The 26,612-nt window shown below is 40.9% G+C and overlaps 1 protein-coding gene across 1 annotated transcript in view; it reads right to left on the bottom strand.

Moving 5' to 3' along the window:
* sorcs3a (sortilin related VPS10 domain containing receptor 3a) overlaps positions 1–26,612 on the bottom strand; it is a 204,646-nt gene that overhangs the window by 35,825 nt on the left and 142,209 nt on the right. Inside the window, exons 5-14 of the mRNA XM_076091868.1 lie at positions 22,021–22,094; positions 20,720–20,784; positions 19,982–20,100; positions 13,182–13,271; positions 12,600–12,779; positions 6,986–7,132; positions 4,242–4,344; positions 3,070–3,146; positions 1,839–1,930; positions 530–637 (exon numbers count right to left, since the gene is read on the bottom strand). Of these exons, the coding sequence (XP_075947983.1) occupies positions 530–637; positions 1,839–1,930; positions 3,070–3,146; positions 4,242–4,344; positions 6,986–7,132; positions 12,600–12,779; positions 13,182–13,271; positions 19,982–20,100; positions 20,720–20,784; positions 22,021–22,094 (1,055 nt within the window). The remainder of the gene's footprint in view (positions 1–529; positions 638–1,838; positions 1,931–3,069; positions 3,147–4,241; positions 4,345–6,985; positions 7,133–12,599; positions 12,780–13,181; positions 13,272–19,981; positions 20,101–20,719; positions 20,785–22,020; positions 22,095–26,612) is intronic.

Below are 26,612 nucleotides of genomic sequence, written 5' to 3'. Positions count from 1 at the left end.
GACAGTTGGGGGTGGTTTGGTCCCTGTCAATCAAATCTGATGCACAATTCTGATGCTAACTGAGTTTTTGAGTTTTAAACTCTCAATAAATAAAAACATATGATGGATTTATTTTTTGAAAGTATGACTGACAATTACCTATTATAACTATTTAATCATGACTATTTCATTTCATAGAGAAATATTTAAGATTTGAAGCCACATTTTCAGGCGCTTTAAGGTTGTCACGACAGAACTCCTATTAGTGATCTCCTTATGAACAAACCCATTATTCAAGTGACCTAATATCCACAAAGGACTACATGACCCATTACCTGCCCCTCAGCATTGTGGCTTAATAAAGACTGAATTCTACAGAGCCTTGGCTGGACGCCTTCCATCCATCTAGTCTTTTTGCTGAGAACCCAGAGTGCTGAACAGAATAGGAAAAATACCATTCACCTTTCACTCAGCCCACAATACCCCTGAAAAGGACAAAGAAATCAACACCGTTTAACATGTCATCCATCCTTTTTGTTTGTGGACTTACGTCATGATTTGGTTCTCAGCCCCAGCCTCCACCAAGACTCCATCCACGAACAGAGGCACCAAGGAGAAGCTGTGCTGGGTCCACTGCCTCCCCTCGTCAAAGCTGACCCTGTGTATGTGAGTCAGAACGCATTGCCATCACAAACCCAGCAACAACGATGGCACGGAAACAGACGCTCTCTATTAGAGCCTGGTCATGGGGGGAATTTAGGTGGTGACAGAATGACTGGCTTGTCTCAACAGACGAGTCTCTGTGCAATTAGCTACTGTAGCTTTGGGTAAATATCAAAAGGCTTAGTGTTGAACGGATATTTAAAAGACAGACTGTCTGGCTATCAAAGCAAAGATGCAACCGAAACAGCTTTAAGAGAATATGCCAAAAAGGGGAAGAGAAACGTCACAGGTCCTGGTTTGCACAGGGGTGAAAAAAACAAGACCAGAATAGAACTGTTTCATGTTGAACTACAAAACTGCAAAGGGAGAAGGAGACAGCAAAATACATAAAAAAAATTGGACAGCTTTTATCATCGGGGCCAGGCTCTATTGATTCTGACAGCCTATCAACATCAGTGCTGAAGTGAGAACAACTAGGAGTACCTGAATGTGACACGGGTTGAAACACTGCTGAGGCCTGTGCACGGAAGGATGACCCTCCCCCCCCCCCCTTACCCCCGCCACCACCTTGATTTTCTGATTTGGCTAAAAGCACTGTCAACAGAAAAAGCATCAACATGCACCTTTTATAGGCAGGGGAAGTGTTAAACTAAACATTGGCTGAGAAAGCTATACGGTTCCGTTGCTGTTGAACATTTGCTTTGGAGCTGCACAGGATTCTTTCTATCTTTTTATTTTATGTTTTAACTTCTCCTACCACCACACTTAAATTGGTTTGGAGAAAAAAAAAACAGCAGGCTCCACTTCAGTGGTTCTAAAACTAATTTCAGAATTGTTGCAAAAGCGACTGGAGAACAGATCTGGTCTCACTTGGATTAGCCTGCACTGAGGCAAAGCGTAGGCACCCAATTTGGCAAGAGGAAGGCAATGTGTTAATGAAAACACTAAAGGGGGGGGGGGGGCTCAAACGGCTGGCTGTTAATGATAAGTGGCTTGAAAAAAAAATCTCTCAAATTAGACTGCCTTTGACTTTTTTTTTTTCACAGAGCCACAGTCGAAGTGCATCGCTAACTGGATCAAATGTCACATATAGTAAAGATCACGAGGGTAGAATGAGCCTAAAAATAGCTGAAGGGAATTGGAAAAGCAATTTAAGAAAGGAAGAGTGTCCAAAAAAGTTTTCTAAATGGACATACCACAAGTGTCTGGTTGGTACAGATGGCTGTTTGACAGCAATGATGGCCCCTCCTTTGTCCAGAAACCACACATTATGCTCCTCTTCGAAAATCTGAACAGAAGCATGCATAACATATTCATTATAGTCGTGATGCAACAGAAAAATATTACTTTCATAATATACAAGAAATCCTGACATAAGCAAATTGACCATTCTCTAAATAATATCTTAGCAACCATAAATAATCATCAATATGCTGTATGGAGGATGGTGTCTTTACTTATTGTTGCACTTAGCAACACAGTAGGGAGTTTTTGGGCAGAACTTAACTTAACTTTCCGTTGAAGAGTGTGTCTGTGGCTGTCTGGACTGACTGTGTTCAGTGAGAGCCGGAGAGCAGCACCACGTTCATTTCACCAATCATCAGCCAAACTGTGAATGTGCGTACCTAATGACCAATCACTGATCCCCATTGTTCGTAGGGGAAACTCCCTCTCCTTTGTTTTTGTTCCAAATTATTTGACGTTGACTACTTATGTTTTGTTGTTTTCTCAGTTTATTCCCGTGTCCCATGGGTCACAAACACACTGAATGAGCGTCAGTATCGGACCCACAGAAGCACTGACCCAGCTGCATTAATTGATGCGTTGGGATGGGAGCGAGCAGAAATATCCAGGAATACACCGGCAGCAGAAACAGCTGATATGTCATGCGAGTTAAATGATTAGACCTTAATCGGCAAAGCTTTTTCCATAATCTATTGAGCGCATCAACTGATGTTTTTTGACTAAAGTAAAAAACATCTCAAGGGAGCATCATAACCTTTTTTTGTACACTTTAGGACATTTCATTGATTTATTTTTCGATTTCCACAGCTTTATAATGCAATACTTCAAAACATGCAGGACAGTATGTTATGCGTGGCTAATGGCTCTAAAGTAACCTACACACATCAGCATACCTAGCTGTCTAGCTTACCTCCCTACAGTAGTCACCTCGCATTACTTTTAAGGCCAGGAGTTAGCTGGCTACATTATTGTATGGGGTAGGCTATAGAGCCTATTATTTACACCTGTTTATCAAAATGTCACAACATGAGGCTTTTTGTAAGATGCGCATGTGCCTTGAGGGAGTGGAAAACTTTTTATGTCATGTTATGTCATCCACCGAATCACCAAAGCAAATCGCTTGTATGTGAAAACCTCTTTGGCAATAAACCAGATTCTGATTGATCCCGGTGTGAAGCTCACCTGTCTCCAGCTATTGCCAGCATCAGATGATATGAACATGCCAACGTTGTTGTAAGACAGCTCTGTTCCAATGTTTCCTGCAGGGGAAATGCCAAAAGAACATGTGACAGAATAAAACTGCAGATCACACAAATAAAGGGCTGTGTGTTTTAAATACGTGCTGCCAATCACAACGCTGCTGTGATGAATCCATTCCTCTGGCTTGATTCCCAGTTCAGCGTGTCGTCTTCTATCCCCGTGAATAATACAGAGAAGACCCTAGGTTAAATCCTACGGATGCCTGCATCAATTCAGGCAACATAATGTGAGATGCGGAGGAGGGCGGATGCCTCCTTTGCTCTGGCAGTTTGCAGTGTTTCAAAACACTGCCTCGGAAGCTTTTCTTCCTGCGAGTGGACTGACTTCTTCCGTTGATCTGCTCCACTATCTTGGCCATGGCTCAGTAAACAGGCATGTGTTTCATCTGGATGGTGTTTGTCATGTTGGCGAGACGATCTCTGCACCAGCTGACGTCTTAAAAGGGTGCAGTGGGCAAAGAGAATCACGGTGCCAAAGCAAAGGCCCGGCCAGCAACACGCAGACACACAAAGACACACTGTGCAAGCATTAACAGCGGAGATGTATATTTGTTCAGCATTCTCACACACCGAAGACGAAACAGACCAGATCCAAAGAGAAACACGCGGTCGTGTACGACCGTGCACGCCCACACACACTGACACGGGGACGTGTTTTCTGCTGACGCTGCCAATGGGTACCAACACGTCTATTTCATCTTACGTCATCTCTCTTATTTGCTTCAACTCTTTCAAATGTTCTTACACGTTGAAGGCTCACAGACACTGCACAACACAAACTGTGGCCTATTCTGATAATTGCCTGGGCGATGTGACCCCAACCATATTTGCCTGTGGGAGAAGTGGAGATACTGCGGTGCACTGTGCCCAGTGTAGCTCCAAGAGTCACTGAGACAGAAGCTGAAGTGAGAGGGGTCCAGGGGTCGCTAGTAGCTAACTGCAGGATCACAGTACAACTCTTCATCCAAAATATCTTGCGTTCATGATTTAAAATTTACATTTGTACTTTAAAAGAAGAAAAATCACAAAAAATGACCAGTTGCGATAGTAGACATGAGTTATGTGAAGTGGTTTGTTTTTAGTTTTTTCTCTTACCTGTGGCGACTATGATCCCTGGCGCAGAGCTCTTGGTGGAGATTGTTCCTGACAAGTAAGGGTTCTCGGACATCTGCAGTTGGAGATGGAGTGAGCAGAAGGGCTGAGGAAGAAGAAGAATAATGTGAATGTGGACATGTCATGAAAAACTCTGTGCTTGTGCACATAGTGTATCTGGAGAGCCTCCCAACCCACAAACTGTGAAAGAAGATGACCCAGTCAGTTTGTGGTGGACTGTCTAGATCAGAAAACATGTGATCTTTTTCTGTGTCACCTGCACACTCATCAAAATCTTACTATCTCCACCCGGCTTGAGAACTACCTTTGCAAAGGTGCACCATATTTTTCTCGCAAGCCAATCAGAGCCAACTGTGCTTTTCATGTGGGGGGGCTTGAGGCGCTAAAACGGAGCGTTTCTGTTTGAGGGTGAAGTCATGTATAGTCAGACAGACAGTATGAGAAAATAATTCGTGTATTTTTTAAACAAGAAAACCCAAAATACAAGTATGAATCTAAAAATGAAAACATGTCCCTTTTAAGTTGAAGAGAAAATAAATAGATTGACCCAGGTTTGGAAATAGTGGCATATTTCATATTTGCACATCACTTTGTCTAAATGGTAATATATTATATTGATCATATTTACAGCAAATGTGATATAAATCACTTGTGTTCTTGCTGTGAAATTGTGAATCCTAAAATCCACAATCATTTATAAATGATAGGGTCACAACACAATGGTAGAGCAAAAACAAAAGCATCATAAAACAAGCCTGATTCATTAGTCTCACAAACAGGACCAACTGTGTCTCATACACTTTCGCTAATTGCATTTAATCTGTCATTAATACAAAGAGGGATGGAATTTGCATTGAATGAAGCCACGTCTCCAGGGCATGCACACAACAGAAAACAATTACATTTGTTCACATAGCAGAAAAAAATGGTGTCTGCTTTCATCTTTGCAGCAGACAGCGTGTCACACTGGTGTAAGGACATCAAGGGCAGCGGGACTGAATAGGTAATCAAAAGGAATCTACGGCGATAATTAAAATGTCACATGAATGCACAATCACAGGGAACCTGTGAGCCACACCACACGGCTGCAAAATCACCTCTTTAACAGCACGGAGTCCCCCTAATGTCTCAAACATGATTCCTCCCCACAGTCGCCCTGTTAGCTTTAGTTGGAGGGAGGCTCTCTAATAAGCAACGACACCCCGTCAACACATGCAGTCTATCTAGATCTGCCATCGTTTATCATTTAAAAACACAGCATCATATATTGAACACTCATATGAGGCTTGCTGCAGTATGCTGCAGTAAAAAGCAACACTAACCTTTTATAGAATTATTTCATCTTAGTTCATACATTTTATTTTAAATCAGCTCGTTTCTTCAGTGCAGGTTTTTACGACAGGAAGGGAATGAAGAGGTAAAGCGCATGGTCAGTTCAGTCCCACTTTCTAATACCGCTACCTTCATGAGTGGTTTATACGTTTTACCTAAGGCTTTATCAGTGGATAATACATCAGTTATTAATGCTTTCTAGAGCAGTTACAAGCCATTTACAAACGCATCTTTCTATTTTTCAAGAACTGAAAAATGTGAATGCAGAGTTTGGTATGGATATTGTCAATCAAAGGATTCCTGTCCAGATGCCCTGCAGCTTATTTACAGGTGGTGGAACAGTCCATAGAAGAATCTCCCTGATGAACTAAAGAGCTAACAGCTTGAATCCCAAACTGGTAAAATATGCCTATGTTGATATTACTATGAAAATCACAATCCATGTATATATTTACATACAATAGTTCGCACTACATTCATTGAGTGGTGTTGTTACAACAGTCTCTTGTGCATAATACTATTCAGCTGCTGCAGTAATGTAGAGAACACTTGTGAAGCTGCTGGTGGTACTAAGACACCACTTCCTGCATGTTTAATTAATACATATGTTTTAATATGAAGGCATTTTCTGTGCTGTGAAACAATGCAACGTTAGCTAACAAACACTTGACTTGTCACTTGGTGAATCATATTATTGATATAAAAAAAGTAGTTTGACATTTCAGCACTTTTAGTCAAGAAGATGGTGATTACTGTGCTGATAGCTATGATCTTACAGTGCTACAAGCAGATTACAATGCATTATGAGTATGTTTATAATACATGGTAGTCAGTGACGTGTTACCAAACGTTTTACTGGACAAACAAGAGAAAATATGGAGACAACATGACATTCCAAAAATATTCTCCCCGAAATCCCCAAAACTAGAGTGCTGAAACTCAAATGTGTGTGTCATCAAGTATACAGTGTGGAACTGCTCCATAGACAACGGACTGGGAGAGATGTTCGAGATGACGCTGACACAGCACTAGGAGAATGCTCTGAGTGTATGGGGAACAGTTTCTGTTTCACAGCTGAAGACAATAGAATAGAATAAAGTTCACTTAGGTACAAAAAAAGGACAATAAAAACATTGATACCTGAGACTCACTTCTCTCTCGCTGGCTTTGAGAGAGAGTAGCTCATGTCCACTAATACTGATCTCTCAACCACTATCAATTAATAGAGACATGTATTAGTTAAACCCTTTACAAACAGGCTTCTTACAATGTGATACAATACTTTATATTATATTATATTTAATTTCAATTATATATTATGTTTTTTTTTGTTTTCTCTTCTTAAAGATCAGCAGGAAAGGCCTTTCAGCTACAGTAAATGTTCAGTATCTTACCAGTATGCAGTGGATGTCGTTTCCATCCAGGTCAGTCGCAGGAGCCTGCAGGAGCCTCCACTCCTGGCCTTTATTGTAGGTCATGTAAGTCTTGACTTGGTTGTCTTGCCTCTTGTTAGCAATCAACATGCCTTTAATTCCTGCCACCTGACGGACACAGATACACACAACAGGTTGAATCTCATCTTTACCCTCCTAATGCAACCCAGCACAGTGTGTTTTACCTTAACCTCTCCCATTACAGTTTAGTCGTCCGTTGCAGATGTAAAGCATACCCAGTGCTCACATCACAAAGGGTGTTTTGTGTATTGAGGTAGCAATCTTCTCCATGCGAGCTCAGCTAAATGCAAATGGTGTGCTTATCCTTTCTCGTTGCAGCTGACAGTCTGGCAGACAACATCAGCAGAGCCGGCTGCATTATTTTATTCTGTGCTGAGTGCTATCTGTAATTATATCCTTACACATCTCAGCAATCCTGACAGGACAAAATCATGACAGCTGATAAGTGACACCTTGTCTTTTTTCTCCGTCAGTCGAATCGGCCCAAACACACACATAGACACACACCTCTCTTCCAGAATCCTCCATGCTTGTTGTCTCTCAGGTTCTAGATTTATCCCTCAACCAAACCAAAGCGTGCTATATGCAATGGTAAGGACAGAGTCAATCCAAATGGTTGCCATAGTAAGGGGCTCCATTGCCTCCCTGAAGGGCGCGCGTCTGTATAAGTGGCACTTATAGGCAACCCATCTGACATCGTCATAGAAACATGGTGCTCCTCACATCGTCATCCAACCCAATCTGTCAATTATTTACTGCACCCCCTCTATCACATTCCCACGCACACACATCTACACACAAACAAGGAGAACCGCGCGTCCCAACCCGCATACATTTCTCTCCATCCATCACTCCCGCCACCCACACTCTACCTTCTTGACAACAAAGTGAAGGACGCTGGCATAGATCTCTATTCTAGAGCAGGGATTAGAATAGAATAGAATAGAATAGTACTTTATTCATCCCCAAGGGGAAATTTGTCTGTGGCAGCAGCAAACAGGGTTACACAATAGAATAGAAATATTAAGTGTGTAAAATGCACAATATATACAATGTAATAAAATAAAATAACCGAGCAGGACCTATTCGATTTAAGAAGATAAAGTAATAAAAATGCACAGTATATACACTAAGTAGAATTGTATTAAATTAACTAAGTAGGAAAAAATAAACAAAACAGTAGTGCACAAGATCACCAGCAGCAGCAACAACAGTGTAGCATTGTTATAGTCTTGTGTTTGATTTGGCCAGAGGTGATCCAATATGGACAATAGTTTCTTCAGTGTCCTCCTCTCCACCACCTCTTCCAGATAGTCTTGTTTGCAGCCAATGATGGAGCTGGCCTTCTTAATCAGTTTATTAAGTCTGTTGGTGTCTCCGGCTCCAATGCTGCTCCCCCAGCAGACTACGGCGAAGTACAGTGCACTGGCCTGTACTTCGCCGATTACTCTCAGCGATGCAGCACGAAACTATATTTTGGGTCGCCTTGGTGCGATGACGTTACAAAGCAATCCTGCCATTTGCTGAATACTTGTGAGTAGAGATGAAAAGAAGGGAGGACATTGTGCCCACACCATGTGATCAGAGACATCTAGTTTCAATAATCTCTGCTACCGTCAGTGAAGCAAGAGTCAGATCTCTGACCACACAAGTGGTAAGCCGTGCAACATCTTTCATATTTTATTTCTAATGTTTTCCACACGGCCTGTTTTAATGCAGAGGACAGAGGACTTATTGAGTACCAATGGCTGTCAGGGGCTTCAGAAGCTTCTCCTTTTTTTTTCAATACTGATCACAAGTTCCCGGAGGCCTAGCTGACATCTTCAATTTGCTTTGTCAACCCAAGAGTCCAAGACCCAAAGGAACTCAGTCTAAAAACCAATTTAAAGAGCCAGAACCAGAGCACATTTGGGATTTTTGTCTGATTAATGACCCATCCCATTATTCGATTATCAGAATTAATATATAATATTATATAAAATGAAGTATCTGTTTCAGCTCCACTTGTAATTAAAGCTGCATTACTTGTTTTAGTTTATTTTTGTAGCCACTTGGGGGAGAAGCTGAAAACAAAGCAAAGACATAACAAAGACCATATAAAGTTGTTGTGGCTAACATTGACAAAGAGTTTTCCCATAGCACAAACAAAGCAACATTAGCATTGGAGTTGTTGTTTGTGTCCACGTGAATAAGTCCAATATTCACTCTCCTTTTAGATGTGTTTGGATGTCAATCAATTCCTACAGGAAATATCTATTTACCAGCCACTCGCTATATTTGTCTGTTTGCTGTTCAGTGATGAGCTGTAGCATGCAGTCAGTTGATCAGAGCTGCTGCGTCAGACCAAAACAATGAGCTAAATTATGCTAAAAGGGGCTAAACGGTAAGCTGGAGGGAACTACAGACCACGTTGTTTGATCTCTGTACATTGGTCATTACAAGGGACCCCATTTATATTACACATGCTAATTTGATCCTGGTACTAAAATAGTGATTGATTCAGCTTTAACTTGTATCCTGCCGAATGCCACTGCATGTTTCACTTAAACTGAGAGGGATTTGAAATAAATATACAGACACCACATGGAAGTACTCCATCCATCGGCTTGTTGCTGTTGTGACGGTAAGCAGCTTGTCTTTTAAGAGTTGCTGATTTTCATGAAACTGAAATAATCACATGGGAGGAGAAAGGCCCATGTGTGCATTTCAAAATGTTCAATATGAATTAAAGCATGGCTGACAATTTGAAAAACGCTGCTATTCAGTAAGGTGGATAATCTTTATTGAACAGCAGTAAAGACAGTTATTTAACGTGAAGCAATTTAGCATTTTACAATATATTATATGGCTCATCTGTTGAATCACAGTGTTGTGGGTTTTAAGAGTGTAAGATCCAGATCATCTAATACTCTTCAATGACTCCAATCCACTTAATGTAGTCAATCAATCCTTCATAGCTGTTTATAGCGACTCACAAGAAGTGAACCCAAGCCAATCAGAGTGATAATTGGAGGGAGAGCCACCTGCTAAAGCACCTCTCAGATGTAAGGGAAGTTTAGCGGGTGGTGTAGAGCCCCAATGTCAAAAGATAATTTGTTTGCACAATAAAGGCTCATGATTACAGAATGTGCCCTTATCCAATCTGATTGACAATATTCCTTTAATTTAGGAGGTGATTGTGCAATTTTCTCTGTGGAAATAGCATCATTTATTTTAGAGAGGAGGATGCAGCGGAAAGAGAGGCCCTCTGGGAGGAGACATGGCTTCTAAGTGGAAGAACAAAACAACTTCCACATACTTTGCTGTCTCCCCTCTGTTCTGACTGGAGCTGTGTCTTCTCTGTGGAACATTGGGTCTGTGAGATGCAGTTTGTCAGGGTCTAACAGCAATAAATGGGATGAGTTCCACAGTATGTATCTTACCCTGTGTAATGGGTCGGATTTATCAGAGACAGCAGTGTGTCATCTAGCTCTTGTTTAGGTTCTGATCAAGAACGGAGCTGTGACCGTGTGAGAAATGTAATTAAAGCGCCGCATCATTTCGTGCTGCACGGTGCAATGCCTTTACTGCTGCATGGTTGGGGGAGCTGCACACACATACTGCGCAAGAGAGGTAATGGCATTGTTAATTACCACACTGCTGCTGGCCAATATCTCACTTCCTTCACTCTCTCAGCCACACCTGTCAGTGTAGGAGTGAGAAACGGGGTGCACCGCGGAGTGGAGAAGGAGGGAAAACTATCCTGCTATGAATGCTAATGCAAACACATACAGTGGCTAGCCAGTAAGCTAACAAGGTCATTAAAACTCCAGAGGTGCATGGCAGTGAGCCCCATTAAGCATGATCTTAATACTGCATATGTCTGCTGTCTGGAAGATGGACGGCGACAGCCTGGAATGCAAACCTGCATGTAAGACAAGATTCTGTTACACAAACTCTACAGAAGGTAAACTCACAGTGGCTAAGTCATTACCCCATGACTTAAAGCTCACTGATCAATATCTGTATGTTACGAGACGGTACACTCAGCAACTAACTAGAGGACCTAGTGGAGCATTTAGCAACCCCAGTTGAAAAACAGAAACATAACTCCAAATCTTCCTGTCTTATATTTATTTGAATATGTATAATAATTACAGAGAAGCAATTGTTGGCAATGACAATCTTCCTCCAGTTCAACAAGGCAGCCGTCACGAGCTGCTCATGCAGGCAGTGTGGTGTTATAGATCTCAGACTTCCTCCAACAATGCTCCTTAAATATTGTTGCTGTCAGGCAGAAAACTTGTATCTCCATATTTGGCTATTTATTTTCATGAATTAATGCTATTTGGCTGTCCTATGTCTTTCTGTGGGTTTTACAAATATTTCACAAATAAAAAGTATTACAAAGAGCATGTGACTAAATCTCTATACTCTCAGCTGATCCACAAACTGATGGCAAAACCTCATACCTCCACCCTGCCTCCTTCTTGAATGAGGTGTCGCTCACAGAGCTAAAGCTAAATTGTGATGAGGCGATTGACTTCGTAAGAGGCATTGTTCATCACAGTTTCATAATGACCTGAAATTATTTTTACACTTCTCATAAGGTGAGGTCTGCCCAGGGATTCAACACAGAGGTCCCCTCATGGGACAGTTAGCATCATCCCTGACACTAACTGGCCTGTGTCAGGGCGCCGTTACCTGCCCTCGGTCAGCTTGGAAAGGCCCAGCGTCAAGGTGGCTCATGGCTCCGACCAGGAGCTTTACAGCACCCCCCGCCTGGACTATGCCACTTCCCAGGGCCGTCGGGAGAGCTTAATATAAATACTTTCAAGTTGGCCCGAAGGTTTCAAACTCAACCAGGTACACTGCATAGCTAACAAATTTAGCTTTGATGCTAACATTGTAAGTGTTTGCTGAGGAGACTGGCATAGTTAGCAAGCGTAATGCGATGCACTTATCGGCTCACACAATGAATCAATGAAGGACAAAACACGTATCTCGACATTCACTGGTCAGCAAACTTCTATTAAAACTGGAATATGAATAATATCATGACAGCGCTACATCTTACATATTAAAATGCATTCTTAAATGATTAACAACACTTTAATACAAATAATAAGTCGTGTGACATAAAACCAGATCTTCAGAACTCTGATCAGCAGAAATTTGACTTTTGTTGAATGTTTGGTTGATATTTGTACCAGCTTTAAATGTGAGTTTAAGTGTGTGTGCCTTTCAATGTGAGGTGGTAGTATTTGTTCTCAGGAAGAATATACTGCAGGGAAGATCAGAGGCAGCAAACGGATTGTTGGGTCACTGGTATCCATTGATGCACCCTTCTGAGAGACCGCATGGTCCTTTTGGGCAATGGCACATAAAGATCTCAATCTATTTAACGATCTGCACATTTAACCAGAAGCAATCCGAAAAAAACCCTACTATTTGTGTGCCTGTATCTTAAGAAGCAGTGAGAAAGCAATAGTCCCTGTAGCTTCCCATAGATTCAATCAATGGAAACCTCACTGTATGTATCCCCTCAAGGTGACCAGTTTCATCAGGTGCTTACCTCGTACAGATCCAGCATCTGGTTCCCTCCGATGCCCCTTGTGGTCTTGACATTTTCCATGGCCAAGGTGAAGTAGATCCCTCTTGTGTCAGACAAGTAGAGGTTATAGGTGTCGTTCTGGTTCCACTCCTGCACCGCCGCAAATACCTGCTTCTCATCGGTGCTGACAATGTGTAAATCCTATCAGGGAGCGGGGAGAGATTAAGAGGAGTTATGAGTGGAAGAGGAGAGGTGATGGTTTAGAACATGCTGACCCCGTGGGACTGGTCATGAGATCAATGCTGTGGTGTGAATATAAATGGTTTTCCATGACTGAAAGTATGACTTTAAAAGGACATGTCTGCCGGCTTTTGAGGGGAAACCAACTGGTTAAAAATACGTTAAACTACAGGCATGTCACCACATTTTTGTTTTAAGCCATGTCAATTTCACCGTTGTGACAGCTTCAAATTCAAAAGATCTCAGCAATAGGAATGGGAGTACTTAATTGACTATTTGATTAATTCATTCTGTGACATTCTGAAATTAGAAAATATTTCTATGAGTCATGTAAAGTAAAAAACATAAAATGCTGCAACTTACCTTGGGCAGGGAATATTTGGGTAGTTTGATTTGTATAAATGAGTCTCTCTTGTAGGACACATAATAGGTGGCTCGTCCTGATGTAGGAACCTACAACACATCAAGTACAATTCAATTCATACATTGATTTCCAACAAGTTCTCACTCCCAATTTCTCAAATACCGGCGCTTGGTCAGTGGCCCAATACTTCACACTATGAAGCTCTAGGTTCCCCTCTAGCTTCAGTTTGTCAGTGACGGCGTGTCACTTTCCACTTGTTACACATGTAGTGTCCTTTCAAAATGAATTTCCAAAATAGTGTTATGTAGTTTTTAGGTTGACTAAAGCAACAAAAGTACTTGATTAGGTTTAGGTTACAAAAGCAATTAGTTAGCTTTATAAAAACGATTGTGGTTTAAATAAAAGTGAGTATCTTTGTTACATAAAATAACTATACCTGTTAGGTAACCAGCACAAGTAGAGTCCAGTTATGTTCTTAAACTAAGGTAAAATAAGTTACCGTTGACTCGATTTCACAGACACAGACAGCGGTCTCCTGGGTGAAAGTCCTGTGTTGTTTGACCCATCCGACCTCTGCTCCCACCCACCCTACTCTGACTTTCTCACTCTTTAACCTTCCTCCTGTGTTGGCTTTCTGTTACCATCTCTTATGTTAACGGGTCGGTTTTGACCCGTGTCTTAAATCAGCTGTAAAATACACTAAAAACAATTATCTATCATCCAATTTGTTTCTCATCTCTTGGTTACCTTGTTAGGCTTCCTTATCCATGAACATATTGGTTTTAATATTTTTGGTGTGGGCCTCTGGGCCTTTTCTTTGTCAGTATACCCCTCGATTTCAATTAAAAGAATGTTAAAATGAACCTCAAGAGAATCATATAAATAAATAAAAGGTTGTTGTGTTACCTGACTATTACTGAGGGGTATTAGAACACATCTCTTAAATAAATTTGTTTTATTTATTTTTTCATTTTAATATTATTAACTATAGTAACATCTATGGTGTTAGGGTCAATTTCGACCCATATATATTTACTTCAAGAAAAAGGCTCAAAAGTATTTTTTTCAGCACCCATCTGTCCCAGACATCCCTAATGGGGGCAAGCTTGTCAGATATTGCTCTGGTATCTCTGTTGTCAAATCTGAGGACTCTTGATATCATTTGAAAGGTCTGAAGTGACATTGTTGCCCGGAAAATATTTCTGCCTGTCGATGCGTCCCAGAGACTATCAGTGGCCTCATTGCAGGATCTGTACACTCCAGCAATAAGAAGAACACCAATATAAGCATCCAGGTATTCCTCATCAATGTCTTTCCACATGTCGCCATGGACTTTTTTTCCTTCAAGGTTTGTCATAGCAATGATGACTCTTTTTAGTGACAATGGCATAAATAGCTCAAAACATGTCTTGATGTCACTGACTCTCATCACAGCAAACCTTGTGATTCCAGGGGTCATTTTGATGACATTTGCAGCAGCTGCCCTGCCATGTACATCATGAGGTACTGAGCTCCAACACATCTTACCATTTTTGGACTTGTATCTTTCAGCGGGAGCAGCTTCACCACCGGTGACCTCCTCATCAGACTCATCAGATGTGTCTGTATCTTCTGGATGCTACTCCACATTGTCTTCCTCCTCAGAAACCTGCTCATCCGTCTCGCTATGCTGCTCTATGTCCTCTCCCTCATTTTCACCAAAAATATGATCCAGAACTTGTCTCACTGAAAATCTTTTCATTTTTGCATGCTGCAAATTGGAGATGTGCACTCTGCAAGTCACCAACTCTATACTGAATTGACCTCACATGTCTGGACATCCGTCTTCGTTTGTTTTGTTTTTGTGCAGGTATACTGGATAACAAGGCAAAATGAGAATCCCCTAAAGCTCACATGATTGGGAGAGGAGCTGGCTGTCAGTGTGTTGGCTGACGGTGCACTTATGATTTCAGTTTTGGCTCTAATTATTGCTTTATAATATTATTTTTATAACTGGGTCGAAACCGACCCTAACAACACAAAGGTCATAATTTCAACCAGAGCATTTTATAATTTAGCGAAAAAAAATGTTTTTGTTTTATTTTGTTGAAATAGAGGTTCCTGACAAAGTCAAAAAGCCTTGATGCAATAAACAAATTTTTTGTGGTTCCTTTAAGCATTTAAAACCTAAAACGGGTCGGTGCCGACCCGAACACAAGAGGAAGGTTAAATGATGTCAGTTGCTCTGACAGTCTAACAATGACGTTGATGGGTTGATATTGGAGTCGGTTTAATGCCCGGTACATCTCATACCGATGCTAAAGAGTGCCTCGATGTGTCGGTATCCGATGACCGGGGCCACTGACCAAGTGGCTGTATTTGATGAGTCTGGAGTGAGAATGGGTTACTCTCTCACCATTCCTCTTAGCACTGCAGTGATAGAGCTCTGCGGCTGAACAAAAACCGGTGACACCTTGTATCAAGGCCTCATGTGTAAACTCATGACACAATATCATATTTTCTCTAATCAATTAAAGTTGAGGGTGAAAGCACACATCAATCTCTCCCCCTCTCTGTGCTGCTGGTTTTCAAGGCGCTGCTGGATACACAGGTTATTTCTTTTTTTTTGGACTTTGCCATTCAGTGATCTCCTGACTTGCATTCAGAGGATGCTGCCCTCTCTAGGTGTCAATACGCTTGGTGGTTTCAAAGTGGACTTTGTTAAATATCTCGTAGGACAATCAATAGTCTCATTATTCTTTGTCCAGAGAAATATTTAAGTTGTCTAACCAAGCCACATCCATGGGCTAAGAGAAAAAGAAGTCGTCCCCAATGGTCTAGACTCTTTGCAAACACACCGAGCTGTTAGTTGTTAGCTTATGCAGCAAGAAAACACAGGGCCGGTGGGTGTCATTAGCCTCGAGGACACCAAAGCCGAGCACTTTATACACATACACACACTTAGAGAGCACAGTGAGCCCGCAGCCCCATAACACACTATTCCCAACAATAACATGCAATTCATTACAGGGAAACCTTCAAATCAAACGTGTGTCTCTCTGCTGAAGAGAAGTGATATTAGTATTACTGTTAAATGACAGGGCTGGTTCTTTTACTGATCTTGTAAGTGCTCTGAATGGCTCTGAAGAGAGAAAACAAGCTCGGAGAGGAAATATAGCCGACTAGCAGTGAGCAGTGCAGAACAGTCCCACATGCAATCGAGTGAAGGAGCCAGGAGATCGATAGCGGGGTAACCAGAGGCGGTTTGAACTTTAAGAGGAATTGGTATGATTGATTTTTTTTTTCCCATCCCTTTCAGGATATTTCGTCTGTGACGCATAAGTGTTAAAATGTGGGTGTGCTAGAATTGTAGGGGAGGTTTAGGTTGAGTGATCAAGAGTTTACTTGAAAGACGTCGGAGAGGTCAAACAGGATTGAAGGGTCTTTGGAGAACAACTCTATCGCATTGTCTAATGTGCTGCCAAGGCTGGTAATGGCTCTGGAGGAAGGACTTGCCTGTTGGTAGCTCAGGTAAGTAGGCTGCTGAAAAATCCCTGTTCTCTACTGAGTGAAACATTTAGTTGGATCAAATAGCTGGAAGAGCATCATTACAACTACTACTACAGTAACTGCTACTATGGCTGTGTTTTGGCAAGAAGCTTGCAGTACGTATTATAGAGTTTACTATATATTACTATACTGTAAGCGAGGTGCTAGATTTTTTAAATCTAATTTTAGGAAAACACGTATACAAGTATACTTATTTAATGCAGTCAGAGCAGTGTGGTCTGCATTTATCACAGTCCCTGTAACATACGTATGTACATCCAACATCAAAGCACTAGTTTTAGTGAAATGTGAGTCACCACAAATCTTTGCATTCAAACTATTAATTAAAAAGCTCATAGTGTTTTTGAGAATCAGTACAGTATTCACAGAAACACGATACCGTGATAATGAAGTGAATTGTTATTTTGTTACTCTTAACTGCTACTACTGAATATAATAACAAAAAGCAGAATGTATTAGTTTAATGTTCTTCATATATTAGAAATATATATTCGGCAAAATAGATTTAGCAAAGTAAGGTTATACAAGGTTTGCACAGGCTGATGTGTGAGGCTTGGTGGACTGTTAGTGTAAAGGACTATGCACATGATGAGTATTAGCTGTAACAGTTTTAGGTATGTTTTTTTGGAGGAAATGGGTAATCTAACTCTCTCAATAGAGTGCAGTATAAGTTAAGGAACTGCTGGTTTTCAATATAGTGAAGTTTGTCGGAATACTGTTGGAGGTGGTGCGTTGGTCTGAGAGCAACCTTTGGAAGGAGATACTGTACCTTTTGAAGAGCTCAGCAGAAAACATAACCTGACTTTTATATCATAACCTTTTTTCCTAAACATAGGAGCTAAAAATACATTTAACAAATAAAAAGCACCACAACAATTGGTGGAAGTACATTTGAATAAAATTGAAGTTGTTGTGGACTAGCCATAACTTTTCCTGTTGACTTTTAAATGCATGAAACCTCATTTGCACAATGTCAAAGTAAATAATATTCACGCCGTAGAGAGAATTAAAATACAACCCATGAATTGCATCTGTGTTACTTGGAATTCAGGACATTACCATTTCAGATTTTTCTGTCGCACAAATCATGATTAATATGACACACCGGGCAGTGACTAGGCTGAATATTAAACTAGACTGGCTTCACAGCAAAACAAAGCAAAAATGTTGAGGTTGATGTAAAATGAGTTTTACATATTCCCTTTGTGCCAAGCTTCTACATGAGAGTATCAATATGGAATCTTTGCATTGCAAACATACCTCTGGGATTTTGTGGCAGTAGAGGTGAAAATAGTAGCAAAGAAGCAACAAGATGATTATGATGATGATACATTATCGACAAATAAAACTGCTTGGTTTGTAGCCCGAGCTTCAAACTCTGATGCTCTAGGTACCATTCTAGCGTCAGTTTTGGACGTGTCAGGGACGTCGTGACAGTTTCCTCTCATGCACACAGTGTCTCTTCAAAATCAATTTCAAAGTAGGTTTAATATTTTTTTTGGTTTACTTTAGGCAAGAAAATGACACGGTTAGGTTCCGGCAACAAAAGTACTTGCTAAGGTTTATGATTAAAAACAGTATGTTTGTAACTTATGTACTTTCCTTATGGCAAGTTATATAACAAAAGTAAGGTAAACAAGTAATCGGTGACTTACTTTCACACAGGACACAAATGTTAGTTACATATTGTAACTCCAGATTCTATGAGTATGCCCATTTGTGCCTTTGGGCATGAGGAAAATCTTCAGTGCTCTGCACTTAATTGGGAAACTCATTTGCCACCAAACAAACAACAAACAATGGACATAGCATTCAACGTACACAACAAATTGAAAACACAGTACAACAAATAAATACTGCACATGGTCAGTAAAGGCAGCTAGTCAGCATCGACGTTGACTCGCTCTTGGAGGGTTTTATAACCCATTTCCACTTCCCGCTAATTGGTTTGGGATAGCACGTAATATGGCGAACCCTTCACACGAATGTGCAAACAGAGTGGAAATGGTTAGGGAGAGGTTGTAGTGGCCAGATTGGAATTTGGCCAAGGTACCATCGACAGCTCAATACAGTTTGTGTCCACTAACTTGAACGATTAAGGATACCCCATTTTCCTCACAACTTGAGACTAGCATATCCCATCCAGAGAGGGACACGTTAGTGTATACTGATATCTGTGACGTCACTCTCCCGAGGGGAACTCCGATGATGGAACAAGGGGGTTTTCCAGTATGCCAGGTCTGACTTCAGTGAGGGAGGGATGGTCAGCATTCCCCTCTTGTGCCGAACTGGATCGAGGCAGAATAGGATAAGGTCGTCAGGAAAAACCCGAATTCCCTTTCAGCATCATGACTCCAGCACTGTTTCCATACACTTCGAGAATATGTGCAGAGTCAAAGAAATACCGAATGGCAGCCAGTTGTTCTGGTATTGTATTTTTTGGAAGGAGAAACATAGGAACTTGCTGTGCTTGAGAAGGACACGAATGCAGAAATAGGCATCTCGCAGGTCGATGGATGTGAACCAATCAAAAAATGCCACCTCATCAGACAAAGTTCTGAAACGGGCCTCTTCCCGTCTGTTTTCTTTGTTGTGAGTACATAGGCAAGCTGGAATGTGGAGCCTTTTGAAACTTGCATTGTCATCCATTGATAAATGGAAAGCAACTGAGCTGTGCTTCATCAGTGGGCATTTGCACATCTGCGGTGCATCTGTTGACATTGTTTGCAGCCAGCTTTGAGTTATCCACCGCTGTGTGAAAATGAGTGTTCGTTTCCTTCAGCCCATGGGAAGGCTGCCTCAAAGAAGTCTAACGAAGGTCGTGCTGGGATATCACCACTAACTTGCCCCGATGGGTGGAAGGTCAGTAACGCACATTTTAAAAGTGTATTGTTACCTGTCGATTTGAACGCTGATTTGTTGTTGACTATGTAGCATAGTCATAGAGAGTGTTTAATAACATATATGTAGCACTAGTTTGCGCATGTGAAATACCGATCAGGCAGGTTGTACAGAGTACGAGAGATGCATATTGTTGTTGTTCCTGTGTAGCGTAAATGAGCTGATGAATGATATGACGCCGTGATAGAGGATAGTTACACAGACTCCTACTCGCCAATACCGATATAGCAATTTAAGCGTTATTGGAGGCCTTTCCAATACTGGTACCGGTAGAAGTTTAGATCTTACTCAGGGTTTGTAATGTCTACAAACCATAATCGATCATGAGCGTGACTGTTGAGAGCCATACCTGTATGAATATGTAATCATCTTGAACCACCAAAGAGCTGATGTCGATGTATCCAGGGAATGGGTAGTTTCTGTTTGCTTCTGTGCACATCGGAGCTCTGCATGTGACATACTGCACATCTGTCACATAGGAAGACAAACAGAAATCATGACATTTATGACTATTGTATGCTTATTTTAGTACACCTTAATATGTTGAGCTGCAGGATTAATACCTTATCTATACCACGATATATAGAAAGTGTCTTTGAATGATATCCGTTTTTTTCCTCAATTAAAGGCTTTAGATAATTAAAGTAGTGCTCGGAATGCAGTCTGACATTTGGACTAATTTGCCTTTCTTTGTAGCAATAGATGTATTCTTATCATGTGTAGATACCACAAACGAGCATCTCGGCCTGTCAATCACACCTCGGTTATATGAGGAAAAAAGCAATGGTTATATCTCACAGTGCTGCTACTCCGACATCACAGGCAGGCATAAACAGTTTCACCTATGTTACCTATGCAGGAACTTGGTGGTACTGCCATTCAGAGTTATAGGGCTGACATTCAGCGAGTGAAAGGGAAGAGGAGAAAGGCCATTTTAATCAAGAACCATGCATTGGGTTTATTGGTGGGCCGAGCCAGTGCTGTTACCCTGGGGGATGGCTTCTTTTCTCCAGGGGAAATTTCCACAGAGACCTGTTCATTACTTGTCTTTGGTGTGTGTGTGTGTGTGTGTGTAGGAGACACTCACTTCCATCTGGTGTATGAGCCTCCATGTGGACCAGATCTGGCTCCTTGTCGAGGCCGGAGACAGACCTTGGAGAGAATGACAGACCACAGAATAATACATAACCATAATGGCAATGAATAGAAAGGAATGTACAGGGGGAACAAAGAAGAAGAAAATACCACAGTTGTCAGCGGAGAGTAAGGGTGGAAGAGGAAACAGAAAAAAGGGACAGTAATCTGGCAGAGGCATTCTGCTCCTGTTATAGCTGTTTGTTTGCTTTTCACAATAGGGAGAGTACTGGAATGTTTCCCCCATATTCTAAATGCATAAATCCATATTATGGCAATCACATCCACAGCAACTCTAAGCCAGTTTTTTTGCAGCAACATTTTACAATGCAAAGACGTATACAGTCTCATCATTGAGGAGACTATGAGTGTATCTCTTTGTAAAATCTTGCTCATTTCATTGCTTGTGGATTAGACTGGATGGACACAGCGTTCCCATTGTGGCAATATTTATATCCCTTGAAGACAGATGAAGCCATTGTCTAAATGCAGCCAACTGGAGGCCTGCCTAGCCATTGCTAAATGCCCATCCAGTGTTTAGATGTCCTTGAAAGGGCTTTGGTGGTGAAGGGCAAAGCCAGCAATGGATTGTACATATTTAGTATTAACCCACAATGGCACGGAAGTAGCTCCAGGTTTATGCAAGTAAGAGTGGATATAGCCACCGGCAATCTCAGGCACACCCCAGTCACCTCAGAGAGGGGGAGAGGAGCAATGAGCTGTTTGTGATGAGTGTGCACATCAGACATAGTAGGTACACTGCAGGGGGAGTGAGCTGCAGACGTGACTGGAAGAGAAGTGACAGGTTGGTCCCGGATCCATTATTAGTCATAGCTCCTCAAACTGTTTGTAAGATTTTGTATCTGCATGCATGCATCTGTAGAAAAACCCACCCCTCGTTTCTTCTATTGTTGATGAAATAAATTATAACTTAATACTTATGTGCAATACGCCTTGTGAGCGGGACGTGTGTGAGCAATGAAGTGGAATGCGACATGCTCTCGGACGCTGAATGCTAAGTGTGTTCTGAAGGAGGAGATTAATCTCTGCCTGATTGTATCAAGGGGAAGGTGCAGAATTTCAGCTGCAACACCAGTCAGTCACACGCACACGTTGTTCTAAGCCATCAATATCGCTTGCTCGGTCGCGCGGAACACTTTCTACATTCCTGAGTAAACAAAACTTTGGAGAAGAGGAGTGGGGCAGAGTACAATGAGAGGAATTGTGAAGATGTGAAAAAAAAGGATGACTCACCAGTAGAATCTGTTTGGTGTGACACGTTCGTGGATGATCTGCCATTTTCTTCCGAAGTCCACCGAGCTGTACAACTGTGGAGAAAAAAAAAAAGGTCGTCTTGTTAGCAAGATGAATGCATGCCTCTACATTGGTCCAGCTCCTAATTAGACTGGCTGATTTAGATGTAGTTACAGTGACGAGCGAGTGTGAGACATGGCTGGATAATTCCAGAGTAGAGGCTGGTCTGTAGAGCATTATCTTGAGATGGGCTGAAATAGCGCTGAGCTGCTTTCACCATTCCCAACTGGCCATTTAAGCTGACATATTGTCACAGATACTATAGGGATATCTATTCCCCTCTCCCCATACAAATTAGAGCTGTGGGCTTTGACAAAGCACATAATGGCAATAATACATTCAATGGAAATATATATGACATTAATAGGGCCACTTTTAGCATGACCAGCAAATAATTTGGTTTGATTCAGTAGCTTTTAGCCTGCTGTTGTCTTGAAAAGATAAAACTGTTTCTTCAGCACGCAATCAATACAGAGGTCCTGCAGAATGAGCGTACGAACACAAGTAATGATATATAGCTCCACTGACGTGAACAGTATGTAGCCAGTGGCCCAATTTCAATGCATTAATTACATTTTCTGATGCCCAGGCAAACAATTATTAACACGGGTGCATTTCCCAACACTGTATTGATTGATGTTGTAGACACAGCTCCCTATTGTTGGTACCTTGTGGCGCGGTGAGTCTGTGGCCCTGGTTGAGCTCGATGCTCAACTAATGTTCCTCCTTGTTGCCTTTTATCACAGCAAATCTGACACTTACTGAGATAACTGTATACACAGTCACACCGCTGCAAATTAATTGTCACCTTCACGAGGGAAAATCCATCTATGTCATCAGATGTGTTTTCCATTTAAAAATGACAGGTTAGCAGTTTTCTCAAAACAAGTACAGCATGCGTGCCATTCATGCTGTTGCAATATTCTGCTTCTAATTTGAAATTGGGCGTGGTCTTTGAATTTTACAGATGGATGTCAAACTCTATCATACAATTATTCCATCATATAATCATTCCTTATATATCTGTTTGGAGTTCTTGGCGATGATGGGCAATGGCAGGAGACATGAGCATTTGTTTTAGTGCCCTGTGTTGTTAAGGCAAGGATCTAGTATTAGCTGGGAGCAAACATTTGTCTTAAAATGTATGCAGTTGAACAGAGTCTAAATATGCAGTGCCCATAGGCATCTTAAGCACAGAAAATTTAATTTGTGATTCTCTCAACCTCAGTCATGAAAGGTTCCCCACTGGAGCCTTTGGGTGGGTGTAACAGGGCAGCGAGCAGAGTCCCTCATCACTTCGGACAGTGACATATGACGCCAGCGGGCAGGCTCAGTCGCTCCTCTCTCCATCAATCAGTTCAATGACATCTTAAATGTTAAAGCCTCTGAGCTGTCACAAAGTAAGCTTCATAGTTTCCCACACACTTCGATAAATCAAAAGCCCAGACTGCCAGCTGCCATCCCACCGACGGTGAAAACCGTCGGTGGGATGTTATTGCAATATTGTTATTGCAATTGCGATATGATTTGTGGTATTAGAAAGAATGATAATTTTTATATTATTATTTTTTACTTTCATTCAAATTATATATTGACACTCATTTCACCTTAAACAACAAATGTTTTACTTCACATTACAACCTTATCTTATTACACACCCTGTGAAATACATACGACCAAATCATAGTAAAGCCACAGTACACCTCTGATATGTTATGAAAAAATGCAAAGATAGACAAAAATGAATATGAAAATTGGCTGGACCAGCCACCACTGCCAATAGAAATAATCTATTTATTCTTTCCCCCAATGTTTTAGGTTCTGTCCTGTCTACTGTCACCTGTCTTGTCTCAGTTCACTAAATAATAAAAACAACAGAAAAGTGCTCAATATTAAAGCAATATGAGTGTGTATTGAATTATATACAATAATAATTCACTGTGTCCGACGGTGAACACTGCACTCAGCTGGCTGTGTGCTGTTATCATTTATTTAGATAGAGTAGCCTTCCCACCAGTTCAGCACCAGGACACAAGGAAAGCAATGACTTTATCGATTACCTTTACCAAATTTACAAAAAACTGAATGTGGATTTAGAATATGTCATAAACAGTGTTTCATTAAGTGTATAAAGTTTCCCTTAACTCAACAACGTACAAAACTACACGGTTTAAAGGGAGTCTGGGGACTTTCCCCCTGGACAACAAAGTGTATTGAGTAGATTGTAGTTTCAATAAATGGTGAGATCAGTTAAAACAGACTATTCAATGACATCTGCTTCTTGTTTTAGCAAGTAAGAGAGCTCAAAGTCACATTTGCATCACCTTTTTGTTTGCACTTAGTGGGCCATCATCCTAACACATCTCCCAGCCCCGACAATCTGGCTCGTCAAACTACAAATTTGATGTTATCTGCCACTTATTGTAGAACCAAACCTTCTTTCATTTATTGTTTTTTTTTTCCCTTTATCTTATTACATATTTGTGTTTTCTCATTTTATGTTGATCCAGGTTGGCCCTCTATTCAAATGGGCATCAGCTGTTTTATAGGCATATGATGTACACACTCCTACCTCTCTTCAGGTTATCAGATTTGATAGGAGGTTGGCTATTAAGCTGCACTTCATTTTAAAGGTGAGAACATAACAATAAAATGAACTAGCGAAATGAGAGTAAGATTTAATTTTTTTGTTGACTAATACTCAAAGGACCAAAATGGGACTAAAACTATTGTACATTTTTGTCAGAAGACTAAATTTTCATTTAAATTGGGTGAAACAGAGACAATGCTCAGAAGAATATTTGTAAAGGTTTGTTGTGAAATATATTTTTTAGACAGTTGGAAGAAAAACTGAATGATAATATGCTGGCAAAGCTTGGTTATAAAAATAGAAACACCCAAGGGGCAAAAAGGTATTTCCACAGCGTGAGTAAGCCTCCTTGTCTCAGGAATAATTTATGTTAATTGAGATACAAGGAAGCGCACTCAAACAGTGTTTACACATAATGTGTCAAAGCCAAAAAAGTATCACTCTGTGGTTTGGATCAGACTTAAGGTCTTTCAGGGCTATGTCCCACAAGAAAATCAGTCCAAGCTGCACTGGTTTTTATCTAATTTAGCCATCAAACTCTAAAGCATGCTGCAGGCTGTCAGGCATAACGAGCAGGTTCGGTTTCACTACTCTTAGCTTGGATATGGATTGCAGAATGTTTACGTATAGGGACATTTTTTTTGTTCTTCTAGCCTTTACATGTAGTTTACATGAAACAAATCTACAAGGGGAGGTTAGATAAATCAAACAAAGATGGAACTTAAATGAGAAATACATTTATTCAAATTCTAGTCTCTCACAAGAGAGTTTACATATCAACCATTAAAAGATGAATTTCATCATTTCAATTTTTCTCTTTTCAGAAATGTGGCGGAGATGCTTGAGGGAAATGGATATTAAGTAGTTGGGTAGCAACAGCAAATCCAATAAAGCCTGTTGTAAGTGTACTTTAGCTCAAGATGAAAAGGAGTGAAAGATAAATGGTAGCTCTACAGTGGCTGTCTACCCTTGAAATCAATTAGAAAAAAAGTTCTTAGTCTTTGTAGTGGTGGTGCAGGGAGTTAGAGTTGGTTCCCTGTGGACTGAATGACATGGGCTTTCAATGTCCCAGGGGGACCATACTACTCTCTCACCCTGCTAGGTTTCTGCTGCACACTAGCACTTGTTAGATGTGATGCTACGGTACCATATACCAAATATACCAATTGTCACTAGTTAAGATAATAGTCCAGGGTTGTCCTTGCCTCTCACTGTGAGCTGTAAAAACATCTGCAGTCAAACAGAGAGGTAAAGTGAGACAGAGAGACAAACCATTATTCTCAGAGCAGATGATAAAATGCGGTGTACCTGTGCAACCAATTAGTGACAGGAGGCCTATGCGGGATTGTTCTGTGACCCCGCGAACGCTTGTTCTCGTGGGATTTCCAACCATTACCAGATGCACCATGCTACTCCCGCCCACTGATCTGATCATTCCTGCCCGCAACAATATCCTCAATTGACGTTCTGTCTGTTCCATTCTGCAGTGAAAAAAGGACATTATGGATTTTACTTGAGGTACTGAGAAGTAAAAATGGATACAAATATTAGGGATCATGTCCCTGCTTATTTTTGTTGTTGTTTCCCATTGCAGCAGATACAACTAGACACTGAAACATTACTCTTCAGACTAGCAGTGATCCTATCATGTTTGTATCAGATTTGTGATATAATCAAGTTGAAGGTTCAGCTCATCTTTGGTGTTTACTAGCCCTGGATTTTATCCGTCCATATTTTGAAACTTGTGCATCACTTTAAAAAAATCTGCATTGGTCCTGATCATCATCATTATTACTATAAAATATTATTTAATTTTTTCGAATTTTAACCTTTTAAATGCCAGTTTGTTTAAATAATGCCACTGAATGAATTATTTTCTCTGTATTAAATGCTCAGGAAATTTTCTTATTTTTTCACAGTTGTGAAAATGTCAATATTTAGC

The sequence above is a fragment of the Anarhichas minor genome, unplaced genomic scaffold (genome assembly GCF_050575085.1).
Source record: "Anarhichas minor isolate MPS153535 unplaced genomic scaffold, ASM5057508v1 ptg000014l, whole genome shotgun sequence".
Classification (NCBI taxonomy): domain Eukaryota; kingdom Metazoa; phylum Chordata; class Actinopteri; order Perciformes; family Anarhichadidae; genus Anarhichas; species Anarhichas minor.
This window is presented reverse-complemented; position numbering and strand designations above follow the sequence as displayed.